Raw genomic sequence first — 21,064 nt, forward strand, 5'->3', positions numbered from 1 at the left:
ACGTTTAATGTAAAAATAAAGCAACAAAAACAACAATGGCGTCTTATGACGCGTTTGATCTAATCGGTGACGACTACATTTCAGATCATCTAATTTTGATCTGAGTCATATTATATTTTTATCTAAACCATCTGCCTCTCGCATTATAACTACGTAGAAAATCTGGATCTATACACGTGTATTGTTATTAATAGTATTTTTTGGAATTGGTATTATAAGATGACGTAAAAATTCTGTAGGATTTTTCGGAGGATTTTTGCTACCAAGGGAGCAGTGGGTGATTTTCGTTACGTTCGGAAGACTTCTCGAACAATAATCCAAAAATTTTTCTTACTAAACTTTTATTGTTAGAACGAGTTTTCGAGAAACAGTTCAGATGAAATTTTGATTTATCCGATGAGATGCAATATAGAGTGGCCTAACTTTCTAAATTTGTTTTTTTCTAGGTCACCGTAGCTTATAGTCCAAAAACAGCTTGCCATGCAACTGAAATGTACTTAACTTTTGCAAGTAGAGTTTTTTAGGCCACTAACTTTTGTGGGCCAGATATGACTTGATATTCACCTGATGTGTTTTCTAGGACTTTTCAGCATGGTGGCCTATGTTTTTCAATGTTTTGAGTTTAGCTGACCTGGAGACTCCTGAAAATTTTAGTAAAAATAATCGTCGGTTGAATCCATCGATTTCACTATCAGTGATAAATTGCTACACCATTACAGATATTCAAAGTTCAGATATTTTCTTGACTATTTTCGTCTAGATAAATATTTGAAAAATATGTCTGAAGGACTTCATAATGTCTCAATTAACACATTAGTACCAATATTATTCTAGAAACAAATAAATATTTTATTTCAAAAAAATTGCAAGATACTACAAATGATCAAAAAAAAATTATAACGAATGACACACATCCACAAAAAGTTGTTTGTACGTAGTATTGGGCATGTACAATGGGAAAAGTGTGGTTAAGTAGTTGATGTCCTCAACCTGCTTGTTCATCACATGGCAAAGTGATAAGAGATCGGTGAATCGAGATGGTCCATTTTGTTGATAAGTTAGGAAGCAGTACTTGAAAAGAGCCGAGCTGTAGACTCGCTGGCGGGAGGTTATGATTGTTCTGGTTGCCTCGGAGACTTCGTGAACTGAAAACATGTAATTTTGAGAAAGCTTAAAGAAACGGAGGCAGGTTTGATTTTGGGCACCTTGCAAATACGACAACGGTACTCGGTGGAGTCAAAGCTGTTGGTGACAGGACCGAGGATTATTGGTCTGTTTTTAACAGCCTTGTGCAAAACACGACCGCGTAGCTCAGTTAGTACTGGTGCGACACATTTTTTCCTTAAATTCAACTTCCCGAGAGGCTTCAATGGGGTCAAGATTTATCTTTTGGATTTGCTTCTTATAACAGATCTATGTTGTAACATCAAAAATTCAGCTATATTTTGTCATAGCCAAAGTTCATCAAATTTTTAATCTCCACACGCTGCATATATCACAAATGTGCCATATGAATCACTTCCCCTTCTTTTTCGAGCAAAACACAACATTTACGTACCCGGATTACAGAATAGTAGCATATTCAGGAGTACATGCTCCTCATTGGTCATTTTTAGCTCCATACAACGGACCACCAGCCGGCTCCGGATCCCATTCAGAAAACTTCGCGAGAATATGGTTAGCCTGGAAAAAGAGGTTACAAAAATTATTTCAGTGGTTCAACAACTCACTGGTACATTCCCTCTGGATACACATCTGTACTATCGGGATTCACAACTTTATCCATGTTGCCGATATACGACCTCATTGCACTGAAGAATACCATTGATTGCATTGCGTAGTTTTTGATTAAAACCATCTGTAATATTTGTCTGTGATATCTCAACGTACAGTATACCATACTTTATCCTTATCGCTAATATGCTCCATAAAATCGAGACTCATAAAAAGCTCGACGGCACTGTAGAGTCCTAGAAAGCTCCATTCATGAAGTTGCACGGTTTGATTCTCCCTCTTCCGAACCATTCTAGAGCCTTTCCCACGTGTGATCACTTCTCGAAGTGTTGGATTTTCAGAAGTGTAGAAATTGAAAATTTTGTGCCGTCTTCTGGCGTCCAGGAATAGCAAGTCTCCGATGAGGGAGGTTAGATTTTCCTCGATCTTATTGGATAACTCTAGTTCAGGTTTTCCGGGTTGGATGTATTTCATACCAACGTCTACACATCGCTGGTATCGGCAGGCACGACATCTGGGAGAGCCAGCTTGTGCTGAAATTTTAATACTACTTATTTTTCCAAGGTACCTCAGAAAGGTGCCCTTTTCAGGTACTTTTCAGTCATTGAATTGTTTCAGACATTTTAAAGAAGGGGAAAGACAGGAGATCTTTCAGCTGGTACCCACATTGAAGGGACCCTTTAATTTGAGGGGCTTCAAAATTAAATATCCCTTCTAATACAAGTTACACTAAATTTAGACGTGATGTAATAGGGAGACCTACCGTAACATGTCTAATGTAGCCTACCCTATAGGTGCATTTTGAGCTCAATTATCTCCGTTCCAACAAATGATATCAAATATTTATCAATTGATAAAATATTAGGGACGTTATTATAAATAATTTATCAGTTGTGCATGTTTTATTATCTTCAGTGGGAACCGAGATAATTGGGACCAAAATGCATGTATAAGAGAATTTACGGTAGTAAGACTCATGATTTATGATCGGTGCTCCTTTGATCTCTACCCGCCAACTTCGAAATGTGTGAAAAAGGTCAGGACACCATCCTCCCGCACATATTTACCATCAACAAACGCGTGTCCTTCGTAGCATTTGTTCCAATATTTACACGTGTATGTGATCTGATCCACTTCAACCCGCCGGAAGAACATTTTGCACGCGTTGCACGTTAGTACCTAAAACACAAATGTCTTTATTTTGGTTATCTTCCGTTTCTTTTTATGATGCATGCGAGAATTTCTAGTATGAGGAAAGAGGATAGCTCCGGATATAAATGCGTGCTTTTGGAAGCAATGCAAAATATTTTTGGACTAGAGTATTTTTCTATTAAGGAACATCCGGATTTTAAAAGATTTTAGAGAAACAAATATAAAACCTGGTGCTCAGCATAATACATCAAGAACGTGGAAAATATTGCATAAATATATTTTTTTTTCTCGGGGGACTTTTTTTTTAACTTGCACATTTTTTGGTCCCATAAATTCCTTGGTCCGGCTCTTGCAAAAAAGTCTTTGTCAAGGGTGGTAGTTTAAACGTGTAGGGAAAGGACAATAGAATTTTCGAGACCAGAAATATTCTGACTCAACGAGTGAAAGCGTAATTTTATTGGTAAACGGGGATTATTTTGGGATCTTGAAATTTTTGAGGATTTTCAGATTTTATAATACACTCAGAAAGCCCGTCTAAACATCAAATTTGGCTAGATTTGACTAGAATTTAAAGATTCTGGAAGATTCTAGAAGATTCTGAAGGATTCTAAAAGATTCCAGAAACTTCTGGAAGATTCTTGAAGATTCTAGAACATTCTGAAAGATTCTAGAAGATTCTGGATAATTCTAGAAGATTTTAGATGATTCTAGAAGATTCTAGAAGATTTTAGAAGAATTTAGAAGGTTCTAGGAATTTCTATAATGTTCTGGAAGAATTTGTAGATTCTGGATCATTTTGGAGCTTCAGAAGTGTCTAAGATGCTAGGAGCCTAGAATTTCAGCATTTTCGAATCCTCAAGTCATTTTGAGATTCTGGAAAATTTGGAAGTTTAGGATAACCAAAGGTACATCAAAAAGGGGAAACTGGTTTATGGAGTACATGAAACCTTTGGGGTTATCTGGAAGGACAAAAACCATTTTTTCAGAATATTCCTTTGTCCGAATCATTTTAACTAAAAATCATCGTGAATGCACTAATAGAGGTCCAACCTATACTTCCACTTTGAGCCGAACTATCTCGGTTTCTACGAAAGCTATCAAAAATCTGCCAACTGATAAAATATGAACAATAATATGATATATATTGTATCATTTGACAAATTTTGATATCTCCCATAGGAACCGAGATAGGTGAGCTCAAAGTGCACATGGGGTGGGTTTCTCGAGCATTTACAATATTCTAAATGCACTCCAAAATCCCAAGTACCTCAAATGTGCCCTTTTCTGACTTACCTTTAGATATTGGGTTGGGTTTTTAAAGATTTCAGGATTCTTACATTATTTGGGAATGCAACTTACCCCGTAGTTGTAGCAGAATGCCGGTTTTCCACACACTGTACATCTTTCGGTGTGCTTCACCACAGCAAGACTAGTAGAAGTAATGGGAGTCGCCAGGTCTAACGGTAGATAGTCAGAATCTATGGAAGGTATGTCTGAATCCATACTCAGAGACCCACGTCTTCGAAAGTGAAGACGTGGGGGAAAATAAATAGAAGAATACAAAATTAAAAGATCAGGAAATCAGAATGGGGCGGGTGCTACTCATATCTGATTTCTGATTTATGATAAAAGGGTGTCTTGAAAGTGTCTCGAAATAATTTATTGCTAAAAAAGAGCAGGGTGAGACAGAGAAGGAAAGGAAGGCTATTTGCGGGTAGGTGCTCATTTTTGTTCCCGCTTGCTCAGAGATCGGATTTGGTGGTGTTGGTTGGTGAATAAAGAAGGAATGAATAATTGAGACACTGAAAAATCAAAAATAAATTCTAGTTGTATTTTTTGGTTTTCTGAACTAGCTTGGACTGGTGAGTAATTTTTTCAGCTGACTAGAACTTTCTAATCAGAATAAGACAGAAGCAAAAAAAACGTGCAAAGAACTAAGACAGAATCAGAAATTTGAACGTTTGAAATCAAAATCGGAATGGTGGTTTCTTGGGAGTCCTTACTGTTATGAAACATGAACTTTAAGCTCAATTATCTCGATGCCTTTAAGAGATATCGAAAATCTGTGAACTGATAAAATGTTTGTGATTAAAAAAAAGATAAAATGTTTGTGAAGATTTTATCAGTGGACAGATTTCTGATATCTTTCATAGGAACCGAGATAATTGATCTCCAACTTGGCAGTGGGGGTGGGACCAAACGGTGGATTCAAACTTTCAGACTACTTTACCCAAAAAAATTGATCTCAAAATCTCGGATTTTCCTTGATTTCAAAAAATCCGCTAATGCCAAAAAATGACGGTAACCCCTATGTATTTAAGTTCTATGATTCACCATTTTTGAAGTTTCTGACTTTAGAATCACAAAATTGCATTAAGTTTTTTTTTGTGCTTTGCTCAAACAATATACATTTTTCTATATTTGGGGAATCGTTCTTCCCGCTATGGACAATTTGCCTATAAATTTGGAAATTTGGATTCTGAGAGCCTCATGAGAGTCTTAACTTTTAGAATCCTATGATCCAAAATCTTCAGAGATTTCAGAACAAATCTGAATCCAGCTGACAAAAATATACAAAATCAACATTCGGAAACCATTTTCAATCTGATGCTGATCTTAATGTCAATGGCTCTTCTGAACTCAAGCTAAATCAAGCTGTGTGTTGATCCGAATTAGAGCAGATGAACAAACCCACGCGGTTTTTTCTGAATTCAAACGAATATAAAACTGGGAAGGATGCATGAAAAAAAATCAAAAGGGCATATAAAAAAGTAAAGTATCTTGAAACAACTGTCACTCCTTTTTATACCATTTTTTATCGCCCAACTTTCCGTGAATTCCTCAAACGACCCGGTTCCAAAATCATGGACTTTTTTTTTGGCACGTAAAAAGTCCGGTGATGTGAACGAATTCCAAGTAACGACAGCTTCAGAGTAGACTTTTTGTCCTCAGTTCTTGCAAAAAATGAGGTACCAAGAATAGAAAGTTCTCGGCCTACACCGCTGTGTCTGCTGAGTCATCATCTTAGACGAGCAGAGTCCACAGAGATTGAATTTCATGGAAGCAAAAAAAGAAAGACGGACAGAAGCAAAAGACAGAAGAGAAAAAGAGATTTATTACAAGAACAAATTGGAAGAAAAATTATAATGTACATAAAATTGAATCCAATGTAGAAATGAAGAGTTTCAAATTTAAAAAAAAAGTTCAGCGAATCTAGTGATCCAGGCTGTTGATAGTTGAGAAAACAATATTGAAGCCATACTTGCAAAATCAGGAACCGGCCCGACGGGCCCGGGTTCTTCAAATTTGAAAAAATTTTGAAATTTCAGAAGTGTTTTCACATTTTTTGTGAAAGAACTATTTTTATGGACACTTTTCTTGAAAAATTTTTTTCTTGTCAGAAAAATCGTCCATTTTTTTCTGTTGACCCCAAAAAATTTTTGAAAGACAGAAAAAATTTTGTTTATTTGAATTTCCAGTCGCCGAGATTTTCATTGGTTTTCGAGAATCCAGGTAAACCTGAAAATGTAAATATTCCAGACGGTCCAAAATAAATAATAAGAAATTTGTTACATGAAAATCGAACTGATATTGTTTCAATTAACTTTCAACTCTTTACAAACCATTTAGTTTGTATGTTGGCTGCTGGTGGTCCTAGTTTTCCAGGAACAATGAAGATTCATTTTGCAAACATCGGTTCTGATGTCTTTGTCAACTTGAACGATGGTGTCTTAAGCAGTAGAACTGATCCGAGCATTCATACATCTGAAGAAGCTGAGAATACAAAAAGCAAACGTTTTGTCTATACCGAAGTGATGTTTTCGAAATACTTCGAGTCTTTTATCAGCAACTATACCAAATCAATGCTCCTGACAAGGCAAGAGGCTTACTCTTCTGCAGGATTTCTTATCATTGTCTACTAAAACGCAAATAATAGAGGCTAGAAGCCAAAAACAAAAAACAGAGGCTAGAAAAATATGTTGACGTCCTTTTACATGATAAGATGAAGTGTTTTTTTCATGTAAAAGGACACACTTCGATCCAACCGACATTTCATTAGAAATTATGAAATTCTTCGCTTTCTGTATTCTCGCCATCCTTGGATGTGCCAGTGCTCAGTTCGGTCCCGTCGGTATAAAACATATACTTCGGGCTCACAATGACTTGAGATCCGATATTGCTATGGGAACCTATGATGGTTATGATGCTTTCAAACAACCGAAACCACCAGCAACCAACATGCGCAAGCTGGTTAGGTTATAATTATTTAATGTTTGATACTTCTGAAATTTTATTTAGAAATGGGACGATTCTCTTGCCACCTCTGCCCAAGACTATGCCAATACCTGTCCAGAATCACTCTCCCAACCATCTGGAGAGAACATCTACTTCGGATACGATTCAACTGACAAAAACACTGTAGATTACTTTGTGAGTATCGAAAGGATTGATATTTTAAAAAAATTTAATTTTTCAGGGACCAAGATCCTCGCAAGTTTGGGAAGAGGAGTTCGTAAAATTCGGATGGAATTCCACTACGATGGATGATAACGCCTCCAACATAAAAGAGGCAACTCAGATGGTTTGGGCTGAGACAGGCTCAATTGGGTGTGGAGTGAAGGTTTGTCCAAAGGACCCGTCTCATAACGACATGTTCAAGTATGTTGTGGTGTGCCATTATAAGGAACCGTGAGTGACTTTTGTAGAAAAATATGAAATTAATAATTTCAGAGGAAACGTGAAGGGCTCTGAGATTTACAAGGCAGGAAAGACCTGCTCTGCTTGCTCTTCTGGATTGACTTGTGAGACTGCAACTGGATTGTGTGTTTAACCTTGTTTCTTTTCACTGTGTTGTAAATTTTGAGTGATAAATCATTCATGAATGCATTTGAGATTTCATGATTCGAAAATACAGGGTACATTTCCCTGCCCAATTCCATGACATACCTTCAAGGGACTCAAGTCTCAAAGTTATGGTGAATCATTTTCCAACCATTCTTTTATGTTTTGGCATAACTTTTCTCGGGTTATTTTCTACATTTCTCAGAAAAGTGTGACGCTGCTTCAGCACTACGCATTCTTCATGACCAGTACTGTATATGTATTCGTCGACGCTGGGCCGACTGTCGCCGGTGATCCGATCTAGGCTTTCGGGTGGAAAATCATGAAATATATTTCTGTTTAGTTTTCAGACATTGGCTGTACCAGATGTCCCGTTGGAAGAGACACCAAAGGAAAATAGGTGAGTTGAGAGATGTTCAAGTAATAATGATGTCGGAAATCTTTTCAGTTATAAAGACGAGAAGGGAAGTCGTCAAACCGTGGGGGATACTGAAGAAGAAGAAGATATTTTACGACCAGTCACGATGAATATTCCAAATTAAATATGTAAGTGGGCGAGATGTGAAAAACTGAACTATTTTGAAATGACAGTGTTTAAAAAAATGTTCGAAAGGTTAATGTTAATCCCTATGTTTTACAGTTCCGCTGACCTTCGGTGCAAACGTGCCAGACAACTTCCGATGGATTTTCGGGAAGACAATTCGTCCAAAGAAATGTGAGTTTTCATCCAATTAGTTATGTAAATAATCTTTAAAGATCTTTCAGAAACACCCTGCCAAGCCCAACGCCAATAAAGCTGGAGAAGAGGAGTAGGAAAGGTACCTTCATCGAAATTCGACATCTTCGACACAATCTTCTCTACAGATTTAAATGATCGTTTTTTCTTTTTTTTTTGTTACTCTTTTTTTTTGAATTTCTAATCGAATGAACTGAAAATTGACATGAAAAATCAGTATAGATTTACGTGACCCTTAAAAAATAGGCGAAGAGCTACGAACCATTGGATTAAATTGCGCCAAATGCGCACCAGCTAGCTGATATATAAAAAAAAGATGTGAAATTTCAGTTTGTGACTGACGAATTGATTGATAATCGGACTTAAATTTCTACAGATTGGTGGGAATATTGTTTCAACTTTGGATTAATGTAATCCTTAATGCATTTATGAATGATTTATTACTTGAAATTTTTATCAAACAGTAAACACACAATCCGGTAGCAGTATCGCAAGTTGATCCAGCAGAGCAGGCAGAGCAAGTCTCTCCTGTCTTATAAATCTCAGAACCCTTCACGTTTCCTCTGAAATTATTAATTTTATATTTTCCTACAAAAGTCACTCACGGTTCTTTATAATGGCACACCACAACGTATCTGAACAAGTCGTTAATTTCTTTGGCTCTATTCTAGTTTAGAGGTCCCAAAAAAAATTAGAGGTCCCAAAAAAATTAGAGGTCCCAAAAAAAAATTAGAGGTCCCAAAAAAAATAGAGGTCCCAAAAAAAATAGAGGTCCCAAAAAAAATAGAGGTCCCAAAAAAATTAGAGGTCCCAAAAAATTAGAGGTCCCAAAAAAAATTAGAGGTCCCAAAAAATTAGAGGTCCCAAAGCAAAGTGTGATATTCTCAAATTTTGTTTTATCAAATTGTGAACAGAAGAGCTAAATTTTTATTAGAATGTTCTATTAAAAAGTTTTTTCTATGTTTTATCAATTATATTAATTTAAATTATTCATTCCAAGACATTCTCAAATGGCTCGTTATCAGATTCTAAATCATCTGATTGTTCGTCGTAGTCATTTTCGGTCAAAAAATATAAAATTTCCGATTTTCCTGAAACAATAATCCAAGCTTCTTCTGATGGGACGATACGGTGAGAGAAATACATGATGTACTTCTGATTTATAAGTATCTGGAAAACTATTCTCGAGAAGAGAGTTTGATTTTTAACTTACTTCAAATGCTGATTCATCGACTTTTATTTCCATTTCAATCTTACTGGCTTCTTTTAATGGTACGAAACGGATATCTTGGGTGTCCCAGAATCCTTGGTCCTCATTGGATGTGATCATCCTTGGTCCTCATTGGAACCACCTGCTTCAAGAAGGCACCCGATATCTACAAAAAGCCGGACAACTAGCCGAAACCGCTCTGGAAACTTGAGAAGAAGAAACAAAAATGAAGACGAAGTAGAAAACCGATCCCATTTTTCATCTGATACTTCGTCAGGCTCTGAACAAACGTCAAGCTCGGGTACTTGTTAAATACACCAATTAACCCTAATTTTTTATTTCAGACGATGAACTTGAGCACAGCGCACATCAACCTACTAACGGTCTCCTGTTGAATGCTCAACCACCTGCTTCAAGAAGGCACCCGATATCTACACTAAGCCGGACAACTAACCGAAACCGCTCTGGAAATTTGAGAGGAAGAAACAATGCAGGCTCTATCCAACGAAGACGAGAAAGTCCTGAAAACTCTCCTGTGAGTACTAGTGTTCGTGGAACATCTCGCGGCAGATCCAGAAGTCGTGGTCGAAGACTCCATCAATCAACACCGTCATCGCTTTCTCAGAATTCCCTAAACCGCACTATTGGAGTTTCTGCGACAGAAAGTGATTCGCCTCCTCATCCAGTTTCAGGACGCACAATTTCTGCATCATCTACTGGGACATCTCGTAAGACTAGTCGCCGTATAAATAATGGAGCAGATGTTGGCACAAATCAATGAGGAACAACTCGTGGGAAATCTCGTGGAAGTAGTGGCCCTCGTTTGGGACTTCGTGGATCGGCTCGTGGAAGAGTTTCTTCCACCGCTCTTGGAACAAATACTGCAGAAAATAACAACCGGCGTGGTTCGACACAAAATTCCGGAGCCGCTGGACGATCAGTTCCGGGAAGAGGGAGACCTCGTGGAAGAGCTCGCGGAAGTGTACCAATTCGTGGTCAGAGAATGAAGAAAGATTAATAAAACGTTAAACAAAATGTTATTAACAAAATTTGAATTGAAAAAAAATTGAATCTCTGTTCAGCCAAAAATTTTGTTCACCCAAACTTTGATTTGAGAATACCGCACTTTGCTTTCGGAGCTCTAATTATTTGGGACCTCTAATTTTTTGGGACCTCTAATTTTTTTGGGACCTCTATTTTTTTTGGGACCTCTATTTTTTTTTGGAACCTCTTTTTTTTTTTGGGACTTCTGTTTTTTTTTGGGACCTCTAATTTTTTTTGGGACCTCTAATTTTTTTTGGGATCTCTAAACTAGAATAGAGCCATGTATTTTCCACACACCTTCACTCCACACCCAATTGAGCATGTCTCAGCCCAGACCATCTGAGTAGCTTCTTTGATTCCAGAGTTGAAGTTATTTTCATCCATCGTAGTGGAATTTCATCCGTAAATTTCAAACTCCTCTTCCCAGACTTGCGAGGATCTTGGTCCCTGAAAAATTAGGCAAGTTTAGAATCCCAAGTTAGTCGGCACTCACATAGTAATCAATGCTTTCTGTGTCGATTGAACTATATTCAAAGAAGATGTTTTCGCCATCACGTGATGGTTTGGAGCCGAACTCTGGGCAGGTGTTGGCGTAGTCGTGAGCAGAGGTGGCAAGAGAAGAATTCCATTTTTAAAAAAATTTCAGAAGTATCAAACATGATAACCTTGATAACTATATGATAACCTTACCACCTTGCGCATATTGGTTGCTGGGGGTTTAGGTTGCTTGAAAGCTCCATAACCGTCATAGATTCCCATAGCAATATCGGATCTCAAGTCATTGTGAGCCCGGAGTATATGTTTTATACCGACGGGACCGAACTGACCACTGGCACATCCCAGGATGACAAGAATACAGAGAGCGAATTTCATGATTGAAATGCAACGGGAGTTAGATTGGAGTGTGTCGTTTTATATTAAAAAAAGCGTCTTCATCTCATAATAAGAAGTTATTACATTTCAACAAATTTTTCTAGCCTTTGTTATTGTTTTCAGTAGAGAATAATAGTGAATCTGGCAGAAGAGCAAGGATTGTCGTCTGTTTGAAAAACTTCAGAACGGGTTTTGTAATTGTGGTTTCCATTTACAAATATTTCATTTACAAATTTGTCTCAACTGGTAAAAAACAATGCCTATCAGTAATAAACAAAAAGGTCTCACACACAACAGCTAGAATCTTTGTTCTAGAAAGTAAGATAAGGTTGTCTATCTTCAATTGATGTTTTCGAAAGATTTTATCACAAATTACACCATAACAGTGCTCACCACAAAAACGACAAGAGAAGTTTTCGTTCCTTGCTCTTCTGCAAGATGTCTTATCATTATTTCCTAAAAACCCGAATAATAAAGGCTACAAGCCGAAAACAATAACAGAGGCTAGAAACATATGTTGACTTGTAATATGATGATAAGCTTAAGCTTTTTCATATAAAAAAACTCACTTCGATCTAACCGACATATTTCATTTCAAATCATGAAATTCTTCGCTCTATTTATTCTCGTCATTCTTGGATGCACCAGTGCCAAGTTCACTGCCGTCGGAATAAAACACATTCTTCGTGCTCACAATGACTTGAGATCTGATATTGCTCTGGGAGTTTATGATGCTGCTGGATCCATAAAACCACCAGCAACCAACATGCGCAAAATGGTGAGGTTATAATATTCTGATTACTTTGAATTAAATGTTTTTTAGACTTGGGATTCGTCTCTTGCCACCTCTGCTCAAGCATTCGCCGAAACCTGCCCAACTAATCACTCGAATGCTGATGGACTTGGAGAGAACATTTTCTTTTCCTACAGTGCAACTGACAAAAACAGTCTTGACTACTATGTGAGTTTCGAATGATTTGAAATTTTATAACTGTGTGATTTTTTCAGGGAGCAAGAGCCTCACAGTTGTGGGAAGAGGAGTTCCAACAATATGGATGGGATTCACTACGATGGATGACAACGCCTCCAACATCAAAGACGCTACTCAAATGGCTTGGGCTGAGACTGGTTTGATTGGATGCGGAGTTAAAGTATGTGGAAAGGACAAGTCTGGGGAAAGCCAGTTCAAGTATGTTGTGGTGTGCCATTATAAGGAACCGTAAGTAACTCTTGTTTTAAAATAGTAATGTATAATTTCAGAGGAAACAAAATCGGTGCTGAGATTTATCAGCCAGGAGACACCTGCACTGCTTGCCCGGCTGGCATGACTTGTGAGACTGATTCTGGATTGTGTGCTTAAACTTTTGTCTTGTTTTTGTTTTTTGTTTCAAGTAATATAAATAGTTGGTTCATAACTGCCTTTAAGAATTCGTCGTTACAAAAATAGAGTTCCATAAAAAATTATTCCAAAACCGCCTTCATCATGTCGTCAAAAACTTTTTGACGTTTGGGTTGAAATGTTCCAAAAGTTTGAATCAAAACGTTATCCAAATTCTTAGCAGTGTTGTTGATTGTGTCAAATAGTGAGAGAAGATCCGAGAATCTTGAAGGTCCACTATTTTGATATTTGATAAGGCAGTACTGCATGAGGATCGAGGCGTATTTCTTTTGGGATCTGCTGATTATAGTCTGGCCGTTTGGGGATAGCTTCGATGAAACTAGAAATCAAGGAATTATTAAAATAAGTGTTAAAGTAAACACTCTAAAAGAATGCTCCTAACTTTTAAGCCCAATTATCTCGATTCCTGAGAAAAGTATCAAAAAGTGATTATCTGATAAAATGTTTATCATAATATCTTTATATCTTTTTTTATCAGCTGGCCACTTTTTGATATCTTTCAGAGGAACCGAGATAAATTAATTCAAAGTTAGAGGGTCATTCTATCAGAGTGTTTACGCTAATTCCTTCTATGTTACCTGGATTACAAATGAATATAGCAGTGACCATTAGAAATTCTTCATAGATAATGTTCAGCTCCTTGAGGCGATTCACAATTGGACATCTAACCTTCAGCAAAACTTCAGGGCAGTTTATAAATTGACTTGTAAGCTGTTGAGGAAGAATATCAAGTCCTTCTGGAAACTCAGCACATTCTCTGCGATTTGTATAACATCTCATTGCAGTGCAAAACATCATGAACGGCTTATACATTTGCTTGACATAGACCTTCAAATCTTCTGAATCAAGTAACGGAACAAAATCGAAACTTTTCATGAAGACAACGCTAGTTGTGTGCTTCAAAGTTGCCCAATTGAAAACGTCCAGTTGCACTCCATGTTGTTTTAGTGTATAATTCACCGAATTCGATTCAATGAGCTCATCCAAAGTCAAGTTGTCCATTGCCACATAGTTAAGAAACACGTTTTGCCGATGGTTGTCCAGCTTCGCCAAATGTTTAATGGTTGGAGTAATGTCTCTCATAACGGGAGTCGGATCTTTCCAAACCATTCCGGCTGCTAGACAACGTTGATATCGGCAGAATCGACATCCGACACAGGGGTTCGTATTTTTGCAGTGAGTTGGAAAATTGGGATGCTGGGCGGCGCGACGGAAGAACATCTTACAAGAATTGCAGCAGGAAGCCTGAATGTTTTAATGTACAGTACCTAGCCATCCTGAATATTGATAACTTACCCCATAATTAAAGCCACCATCAGCCTTATTACAGATAGCACAATAAGTCGGTTGCCTGTTCATTCTCATAAGCAAAAAATGCTCAGAAATATTTCCGGCTTGCATTAGGCTTGCATTAAAGCACAAAGTGTGGAGGTGTGGAAAAAATTATGCACTCACTTGAGAGTGGATCAAGAAATATGCAGGTGTCTAGAGATTAGTCTATAAAGAAATCTTGGTTTGTTGAGGTTTGGAATCTTGATCGCTAAGCGGAACAGGATTTGGTGGCTTTTTTGAAATCAGAAAACGAAAAAGTGCTGAGTCAGAAGAAAATGCAGAGAAGAAAATGCGAGATAAAATGCTCCAAATTAATCTGAGGAATAGAAGGGCCACCCCTGGGCAACTGTAGTTGATGGCCCAAAAATTGTCTAACATGCACCTAATGTTTTCTAGGCCACTTACTATGCAGGCCTAACTTTTGCAAATTGAGTGTTCTAGGAAAACACAGCAATAACAGAGCATTTCTAGGCTATAAAAGTTGGTGGCCTAGGAAACGCAACATGCGAAAGTTAGGCCATCATGTTGAAATGGTTTTTGAGAAACATACAATGCTTGTGAGATATTCATAAATTTAAGTTTTCCGAAAAAAAAAAAGATCTACGGTTATGAGCTAAAACGGAAGTGGATACATACATTGCAAACAGTTATTTATTTATTTATTTCAACGGAGGGGAGAAAACCACTAACACGTGAAATGTCTATGAAACTAGGAGATATAACAGGGACATACATTTGTAGTAATTGGGAGATGAAGGAAAAACCGAGTTAGTAATTAGTTGAATTCAAGACAAGAAAATGTTTTAGATCACAGGATAATAGTCGATTTTTGAAAGCCGCTGACGAGGGCTTCACCGGAAACACTTTGGCGGGTAAAGAGTTCCAACATCTGATTACTCTATTAGAGAGAAATTGAGAAGATATTTTTGTTGAGTTTTTGATAAGTGATTTGAGATAGTATTTGTGACGTCGCAATGATCCAGCATGATTAAATATTTCGAAAATTGGAACCTCCATGATAATTTCTTTGGAAACAATAATTTTATACATGTAGACCAAATCATTATAGAGCCGGGGATCCTCCAAAGGAACTTAGCTGACATTCTTCCAGTGCTTCAAAGTATGAAGTGTATGCCATCCTGAATTTTTTGAAAATTCTGAAAACAAATGACTTTTGCACCGATTCGAATTTTATAATATGATCCTTTAGGATTGGAGAAGTGACTATCGTTCCATATTCGAGTAAAGGGCGTATGTAAATTGTATAGAATTTTATAAAAACCCTCCACGATGCGTTTTTTAGAATGGAAAAAAACATGTTGATCCTCTGATGTGATTTCCGAATAATCAACGAATAATGATAATGGAAACTCAGGTTACTGGAGAAGTAGATCCCAAGATCACGGACATTTTCCACAGGGGGAATCAAAGCTTGATTTAATTTGGGATTCATAACATTGGAGTTGGCATATTTTCTTGTTGCATTGAATTTGATGTATTCGCACTTTTTAGGAGCCGCTTTCATTTTCCACTTCGAGCACCAATTCTGCAATTCAATTAAATCTGCATCAATCAATCTATCATTCATATCATAAATTTTCAAGTCATCTGCAAACAGTAGATAGTCACTTTGAAATTTGTCACCAATACAATTAATATATAACAAGAAGAGGGTAGGCCCAAGAACAGAGCCCTGCGGGACTCTGGACAATACACGCCTCTCCTTCGATAGTATATCATTGATTTTGACTTGAAATTTTCTGTCCGTGACAAATGAATGAAGCCAATTTCTTCGTTTGGGAGATATCCCAAAGCTTTCCAACTTATGAATCAATTTGTTTATCGGCACTGTATCGAAGGCCCTCTGGAAATCAATATAGACGCTATGGGTATCTAACCCATTTAAAGAATTGAAAACAAGCTTGTTCTGGTAGGCGATCAGTTGGGAAATTGTACTTCTCTGATTAAAGAACTCGAATTGTTTTTCTGATAATAGATTATTTTCGGATAAGTATTGGACTAGATGTTTTCGTATCAACTTCTCCATAATCTTGCATATATTGGATGTTAAAGAGATTGGTCTATAATTTAAAGGATCGGAGCGGAGCCTTTCTTATGAAGCGGCATAACAATCGCCTCCTTCCAAGATTTTGGTATTCTTCCAACTCGATAACTTTCTGTGAATATAATGCATAGTGGAATCGCAAGAGGAGTACACGCTCTTTTCAGAAATATTGACGGGATACTATCCGGAGATTATTTCGGCCTTTCAGTTTATATAGTAATTACTCGATATTCTCCGGCGTGAATATGACATCTGAGCTGAACTTAGAAGTTAGATTCCCTGTAGCAGGAAGGATATCTTTGTCAATGTTGAAAAATTCACTGAAGCAATCTCCAAATATTTCGGCTTTTCCTTCATCACTCATGATAACATTCTCATTAGATTTATATCGTATTGCCGGTATATCACTTTTTCCTTTAAATTTCGATTTCATAAATCCGAAAAAATTTTTTGATCCAAAATTCAGACGTTTATAGATTCTTTCTTCTTCAGATTTCACGAGTGACCTTTTGAATAATGCTGAAACATGTTTATACTCGTCCGAGTTACCTGCTTTCTTCCAAATCAATAATTTCTTTTTTAGTAATTGTTTGGTTTCTTTGGAATAAATTATATTATGAATTAGATGAGTTACTGTTGGTACAAAATATTCAATAAGCTCCAGAAGTATTCCTCTCAAATCATCAAACATTTCATCAATTGACATTGTTGAAAATCGTAAATCCCAGTCGATATTTGATAGAATATAATTCATCGATCTAAAATCTCCTTTTTTGAAATTTTTCGTTGATTTGAGGGGTGAAATAGAATTAAGCAATATAAAGGTATCAATCTCAATCCTGCAATGGTCACCGAATTTCTCACCAACAATGACATCACGAATAATGTCCATGGAATTAGTGAACACCAGATCCAATATATTTGGTGGTTCGAGTCTTGTTGGATTTTGTACAAATTGCGTCAGGCCATTATAAAGCGAAAAGTCCAACAGTGACTGGCATTGAGAATCAGATGCTGTATATGAATTCCAATCAACATGGGCACAATTGAAATCTCCAGTGATAATAGATGGATTTTCAGTTGACAAGAGTATGTTAAGTGATTCTCGAAGGTCCTTAAAACAGTAGTTGTGATTAGGATTGTAACTTACAATTAATCTTGTAGTTTTGCCATGTATTTTGATATCCACAGATAGAATTTCAACGGATTCAAGATGTGTAGATCGAGTTGGAGGACTTTGTTCTTAATTGAGCAGCTATTGGTGTAACCAATTTTTAGAAATTTTCTGGGATCGAGTGTTTTTTGGCCCATGGCCACGGCTCCTGATTTTCTCTGTAGACAACTTTGACGACTTCCAGATTGCGAACCGTATAAATGCTTTGACCTGCCTCGTTGTTCTTTTGGATCACCGTTTTCCAGGATTGTCGATATTTCTCGAGTTCTGGTTTGGAGAGGTCTGGGCGGGGAGACGCATTCAAGCACCCTTGTATTGAAGCCTTGATTGAGTTGAATTTGGTGAGGACAGTTCTTGCTTCCTCCTTGGACTTGAATGCCAGGCGCACAATGGGCGGCCCTTTGGACGGATGAGGTATGCGAAAAACCGATGACGTCGAAGTACCACAGTCCTTGGCAATTTTAGAGGCGAATTCAGCTTTTTCAATAGCTTCTTACGAAAGGTCGATGTTTTTAATGATCACATTCGATTTCCGTGCATCTTCAGAGTTAGCCAATGAGGCAGCTCGCATGAAAGAGATTTGGGATTTTGGAGCAGAGATGGTTGAGGCGACAGCTGAAGCAAAAGTTTTAATTAATGTAGTAGGAGGTTTTGGTGATTCTTTAGGTTGAGATGATAACAATTTGAGATTCTCCTCCAAGCCATCAACTTTTTCCGTAAGATTCGACAAATTGGCATTTAGAATACAGTTTTGGTTTTTCAACATTGTGTTTTGGGATTGAAGCTTGAGAATCGTTTCAGCCAGCGACTTAAACATCATTGCAATATCATTCACAGTGAATTCTTCTTTCGATTTGAAATCATTAGACAGCAGTTCATATAATGGGTTAGACATATCATCCACAGATTCAATTATATCATCCACAGCTTGCTTACTGGAATATTCAGACAATTTGGATTTCTTACCGCCATTTTCATCTTTCAAGGCCGAGAGAGCTTTTCTCTTATTTCGAGGTTTATGTTTAATAATAGTTACAACCATAGCGGCCAAAAAATCGATATCAGAGGAATAGAAGGGGTCACCGCACGCTACAGAGACGCGGGAGGGGAAATGTGACGCGGGAGGGGAAAAGACGCGGGAGGGGAAATGACAGTAGCACAATGCACAAAACTAATCCTGTTTAAATGATCTCTGAATGGTGAAACCAAACTTCCTGAATAAGGGAAATAAAACACAACTGTTTAAGTTCAAGTATTCATTAGAGGATTTGACAAAAAATGGCTAGACTAACAAATTAGAGTAGCAAGGTAGGTAGGTTCATTTCATCATTCCCTCCAAGAAATCATTGAAAATTTTCTTTGGTGAAGGTCTCGGCTTTGCTAAGTCTGAACTGTATCATAGCTCTGACAAAATCCTTGTTTGCCTTATCAATAGTGCACCATGTGGATAGCAAATCGAGAAATCTAGATTGTCCTCAAGCTTGGTAAGTCATCTGACAATATTTCAACAGGTGAGAGGTATAACGATTCTGATATCTACTGATCAATTCACGGCTCTCGTCAGATAATTTCGCAGCGACTGAAAATATTTATTTTCGTTTGATTCTTCTCTGGGATCATATACCTGAATTGCAAATGGTAACTGCAGACAGCAAAAGAAATTCCTCGTTGGTAATTTTCAACTCTTTCAACTTTGCCACTAATGGATGTCGGAGGTTGTCTAAGACAGCGGGAGCGTTGGCGTCGCAAACCTCAAGATCTTCACAGATGACGTCAACGCCTCCTGGGAACTCCGCAGCTTCTCGTCGATTGGTATATGATCTCATAGCTGTACAAAACAGAGTATAAGGCATAATAGCCTTCTCGATGAATCCAATCAGTTCTTTTGCTGAAAGCAAGCTGATGAATTCGAATTTTTTGATGAAATCTATTCCCGTAGTATGACTAATAGCTGCGCAACCGTGACGAGTAAAATGAAAATGCTCATGTTTCGCAATATAGTTTGTTGAGGTGTACAGAACCAGAGTATCCAGATTGAAATCATCCATAAGTGCATAGCTATGGAATACATGTTTTCCTCGGTTATCCATAAGTTTCAACTGATTAATGACTATTTGCAAATAAGGGGTTAATGGTTGGAAAAGATGTTTCAATGGCAGAGGAACCAGCCATTTCATTTCAACAGCCAGAAACTTTTGGTATTGGTAGAATCGACAGTTGCGACAATTTTCTCCGTTCAGACAACATTTTGGAAATTTTCGAGATTTTAATGCTCTTCGGAATGTCATTTTGCAAACGTTACAGCAGTATGCCTCAAGGTTTAAACATTTACAATTACATACCGTACGAACCAGTTAGAAAGGGGCCTCCGCGCTGTCAAGTTTGAGCCAACATATCTCGGTTCCTGTGCAAGATTTAAAAAAGATGTCAACGCATAACTTGTTTATCATAATTTCACAAACATTTTATGAGTTAACACATTTTTCAAATAGTGCAAAAAAGCCAAGATTAACCCAGTGTTTGGGCTCTTCTGTCACAGGTTTTACGGTATCCAGACATTAGGACTTACCCCATAGCTAAATGCTTCGTCGGAAGAACATGTTACACGCGTCACAGCAGTATACCTTAAGGTTGAAACATTTACATAGATAATAAGACTTTAAGACTTACCCCACAACAAAATGAATGACCGTAGACCATTTCTTTATTACAGACATCGCAATTTTTTTGGCTCAGCGGACTCCATTTTGATATAGAAAAACAGGAGAAGTAGGAGAAATAGAAAAAAAAGAGTATGCTGGTCTAACAGGGGAAGTACCCGAAGTGAAATTTCGCTTTTTCTTAGATGTTGGTGGCAAAAAATGTCTCGTCGCTGGACTAGCACAAAACAGATAATATAAGGTGCCCATAGGCAGGTTGAGCAGAATGGCAAAACTTTTTGTGATTTTTCCGAAAAAGTGGGTCAAGTCCATTCAAAAAATCATAACTTTGTACAGATTGAAGATAAAACAATATACTAAATTGTATTTTGTAGCACGGATTACAGGCTACAAAAAACCCGATTACACTTTTATTCTTTCTCTGCAAAGAATTTTACTATGATAGGAAATGTCCGAATGGTCCGATCGTATGAAATCAAAACATGTCGATTTTCGAAAACACAACTTTGGGAGACCATGTCTATCCGATTCCATTTATGTCATAATGCACAACTGTAGTCTCAAATATGTAGCTCACCGATCATTTAAGAGAGATTTTTGAAAACATAATATTTTTAAAGTCAATTCCATACATGGTATTTTTTAAACGCATTTTTCCATATACAACATAAACGCTCTGAGAATGAAAGATTCAGTTGGTTTAGTTATTTTTTGATAGAAAATGATCAAACCGTGATCAAGAAGTCAAAATTTTCGAAAAAAAAATTCGCATGCACGCTCTTCCACAGAACAATTCCGAACTGCAAATTAATTTTTGATCTACAGGAAAAAGTTTGGCGCGAT

General features: G+C 37.3%; 7 protein-coding genes across 7 annotated transcripts; 3 read left to right on the forward strand and 4 right to left on the reverse strand.

Moving 5' to 3' along the window:
* Window positions 1–894: 894 nt before the first annotated feature.
* Cbr-nhr-186 lies at window positions 895–4,389 on the reverse strand (the record flags this gene model as incomplete). Its single annotated transcript, XM_045236970.1, has 6 exons — window positions 895–1,145; window positions 1,559–1,683; window positions 1,731–1,858; window positions 1,903–2,267; window positions 2,802–2,913; window positions 4,246–4,389. 6 exons carry the CDS (start codon window positions 4,387–4,389, stop codon window positions 895–897), a joined length of 1,125 nt encoding a protein of 374 aa, XP_045091768.1.
* Window positions 4,390–7,426: 3,037 nt separating this feature from the next.
* On the forward strand, window positions 7,427–7,717 carry CBG01197 (the record flags this gene model as incomplete). The annotated part of the gene is made up of 2 exons (XM_002635921.2): window positions 7,427–7,575; window positions 7,618–7,717. The coding sequence occupies 2 exons, from the start codon at window positions 7,427–7,429 to the stop codon at window positions 7,715–7,717; spliced, it is 249 nt and encodes an 82-aa protein (XP_002635967.2).
* Window positions 7,718–10,426: 2,709 nt separating this feature from the next.
* On the forward strand, window positions 10,427–10,853 carry CBG01196 (the record flags this gene model as incomplete). The annotated part of the gene is made up of 2 exons (XM_002635920.1): window positions 10,427–10,669; window positions 10,791–10,853. The coding sequence occupies 2 exons, from the start codon at window positions 10,427–10,429 to the stop codon at window positions 10,851–10,853; spliced, it is 306 nt and encodes a 101-aa protein (XP_002635966.1).
* Window positions 10,854–11,114: 261 nt separating this feature from the next.
* Window positions 11,115–11,591, reverse strand: CBG01195 (the record flags this gene model as incomplete). Its single annotated transcript, XM_002635919.1, has 2 exons — window positions 11,115–11,165; window positions 11,409–11,591. 2 exons carry the CDS (start codon window positions 11,589–11,591, stop codon window positions 11,115–11,117), a joined length of 234 nt encoding a protein of 77 aa, XP_002635965.1.
* CBG01194 lies at window positions 11,258–12,951 on the forward strand (the record flags this gene model as incomplete). The annotated part of the gene is made up of 4 exons (XM_045236971.1): window positions 11,258–11,302; window positions 12,415–12,556; window positions 12,600–12,810; window positions 12,852–12,951. 4 exons carry the CDS (start codon window positions 11,258–11,260, stop codon window positions 12,949–12,951), a joined length of 498 nt encoding a protein of 165 aa, XP_045091767.1.
* Window positions 12,952–13,052: 101 nt separating this feature from the next.
* CBG01193 lies at window positions 13,053–14,391 on the reverse strand (the record flags this gene model as incomplete). Its single annotated transcript, XM_002635917.2, has 3 exons — window positions 13,053–13,309; window positions 13,569–14,235; window positions 14,287–14,391. 3 exons carry the CDS (start codon window positions 14,389–14,391, stop codon window positions 13,053–13,055), a joined length of 1,029 nt encoding a protein of 342 aa, XP_002635963.2.
* Window positions 14,392–16,607: 2,216 nt separating this feature from the next.
* Window positions 16,608–19,849, reverse strand: CBG01192 (the record flags this gene model as incomplete). The annotated part of the gene is made up of 5 exons (XM_002635916.1): window positions 16,608–16,801; window positions 16,856–17,145; window positions 18,059–18,650; window positions 19,114–19,140; window positions 19,186–19,849. The coding sequence occupies 5 exons, from the start codon at window positions 19,847–19,849 to the stop codon at window positions 16,608–16,610; spliced, it is 1,767 nt and encodes a 588-aa protein (XP_002635962.1).
* Window positions 19,850–21,064: the final 1,215 nt, after the last annotated feature.

Source organism: Caenorhabditis briggsae (assembly GCF_000004555.2).
Source record: "Caenorhabditis briggsae complete genome, chrV, whole genome shotgun sequence".
In the NCBI taxonomy this organism is placed as follows: Eukaryota; Metazoa; Nematoda; class Chromadorea; order Rhabditida; family Rhabditidae; genus Caenorhabditis; species Caenorhabditis briggsae.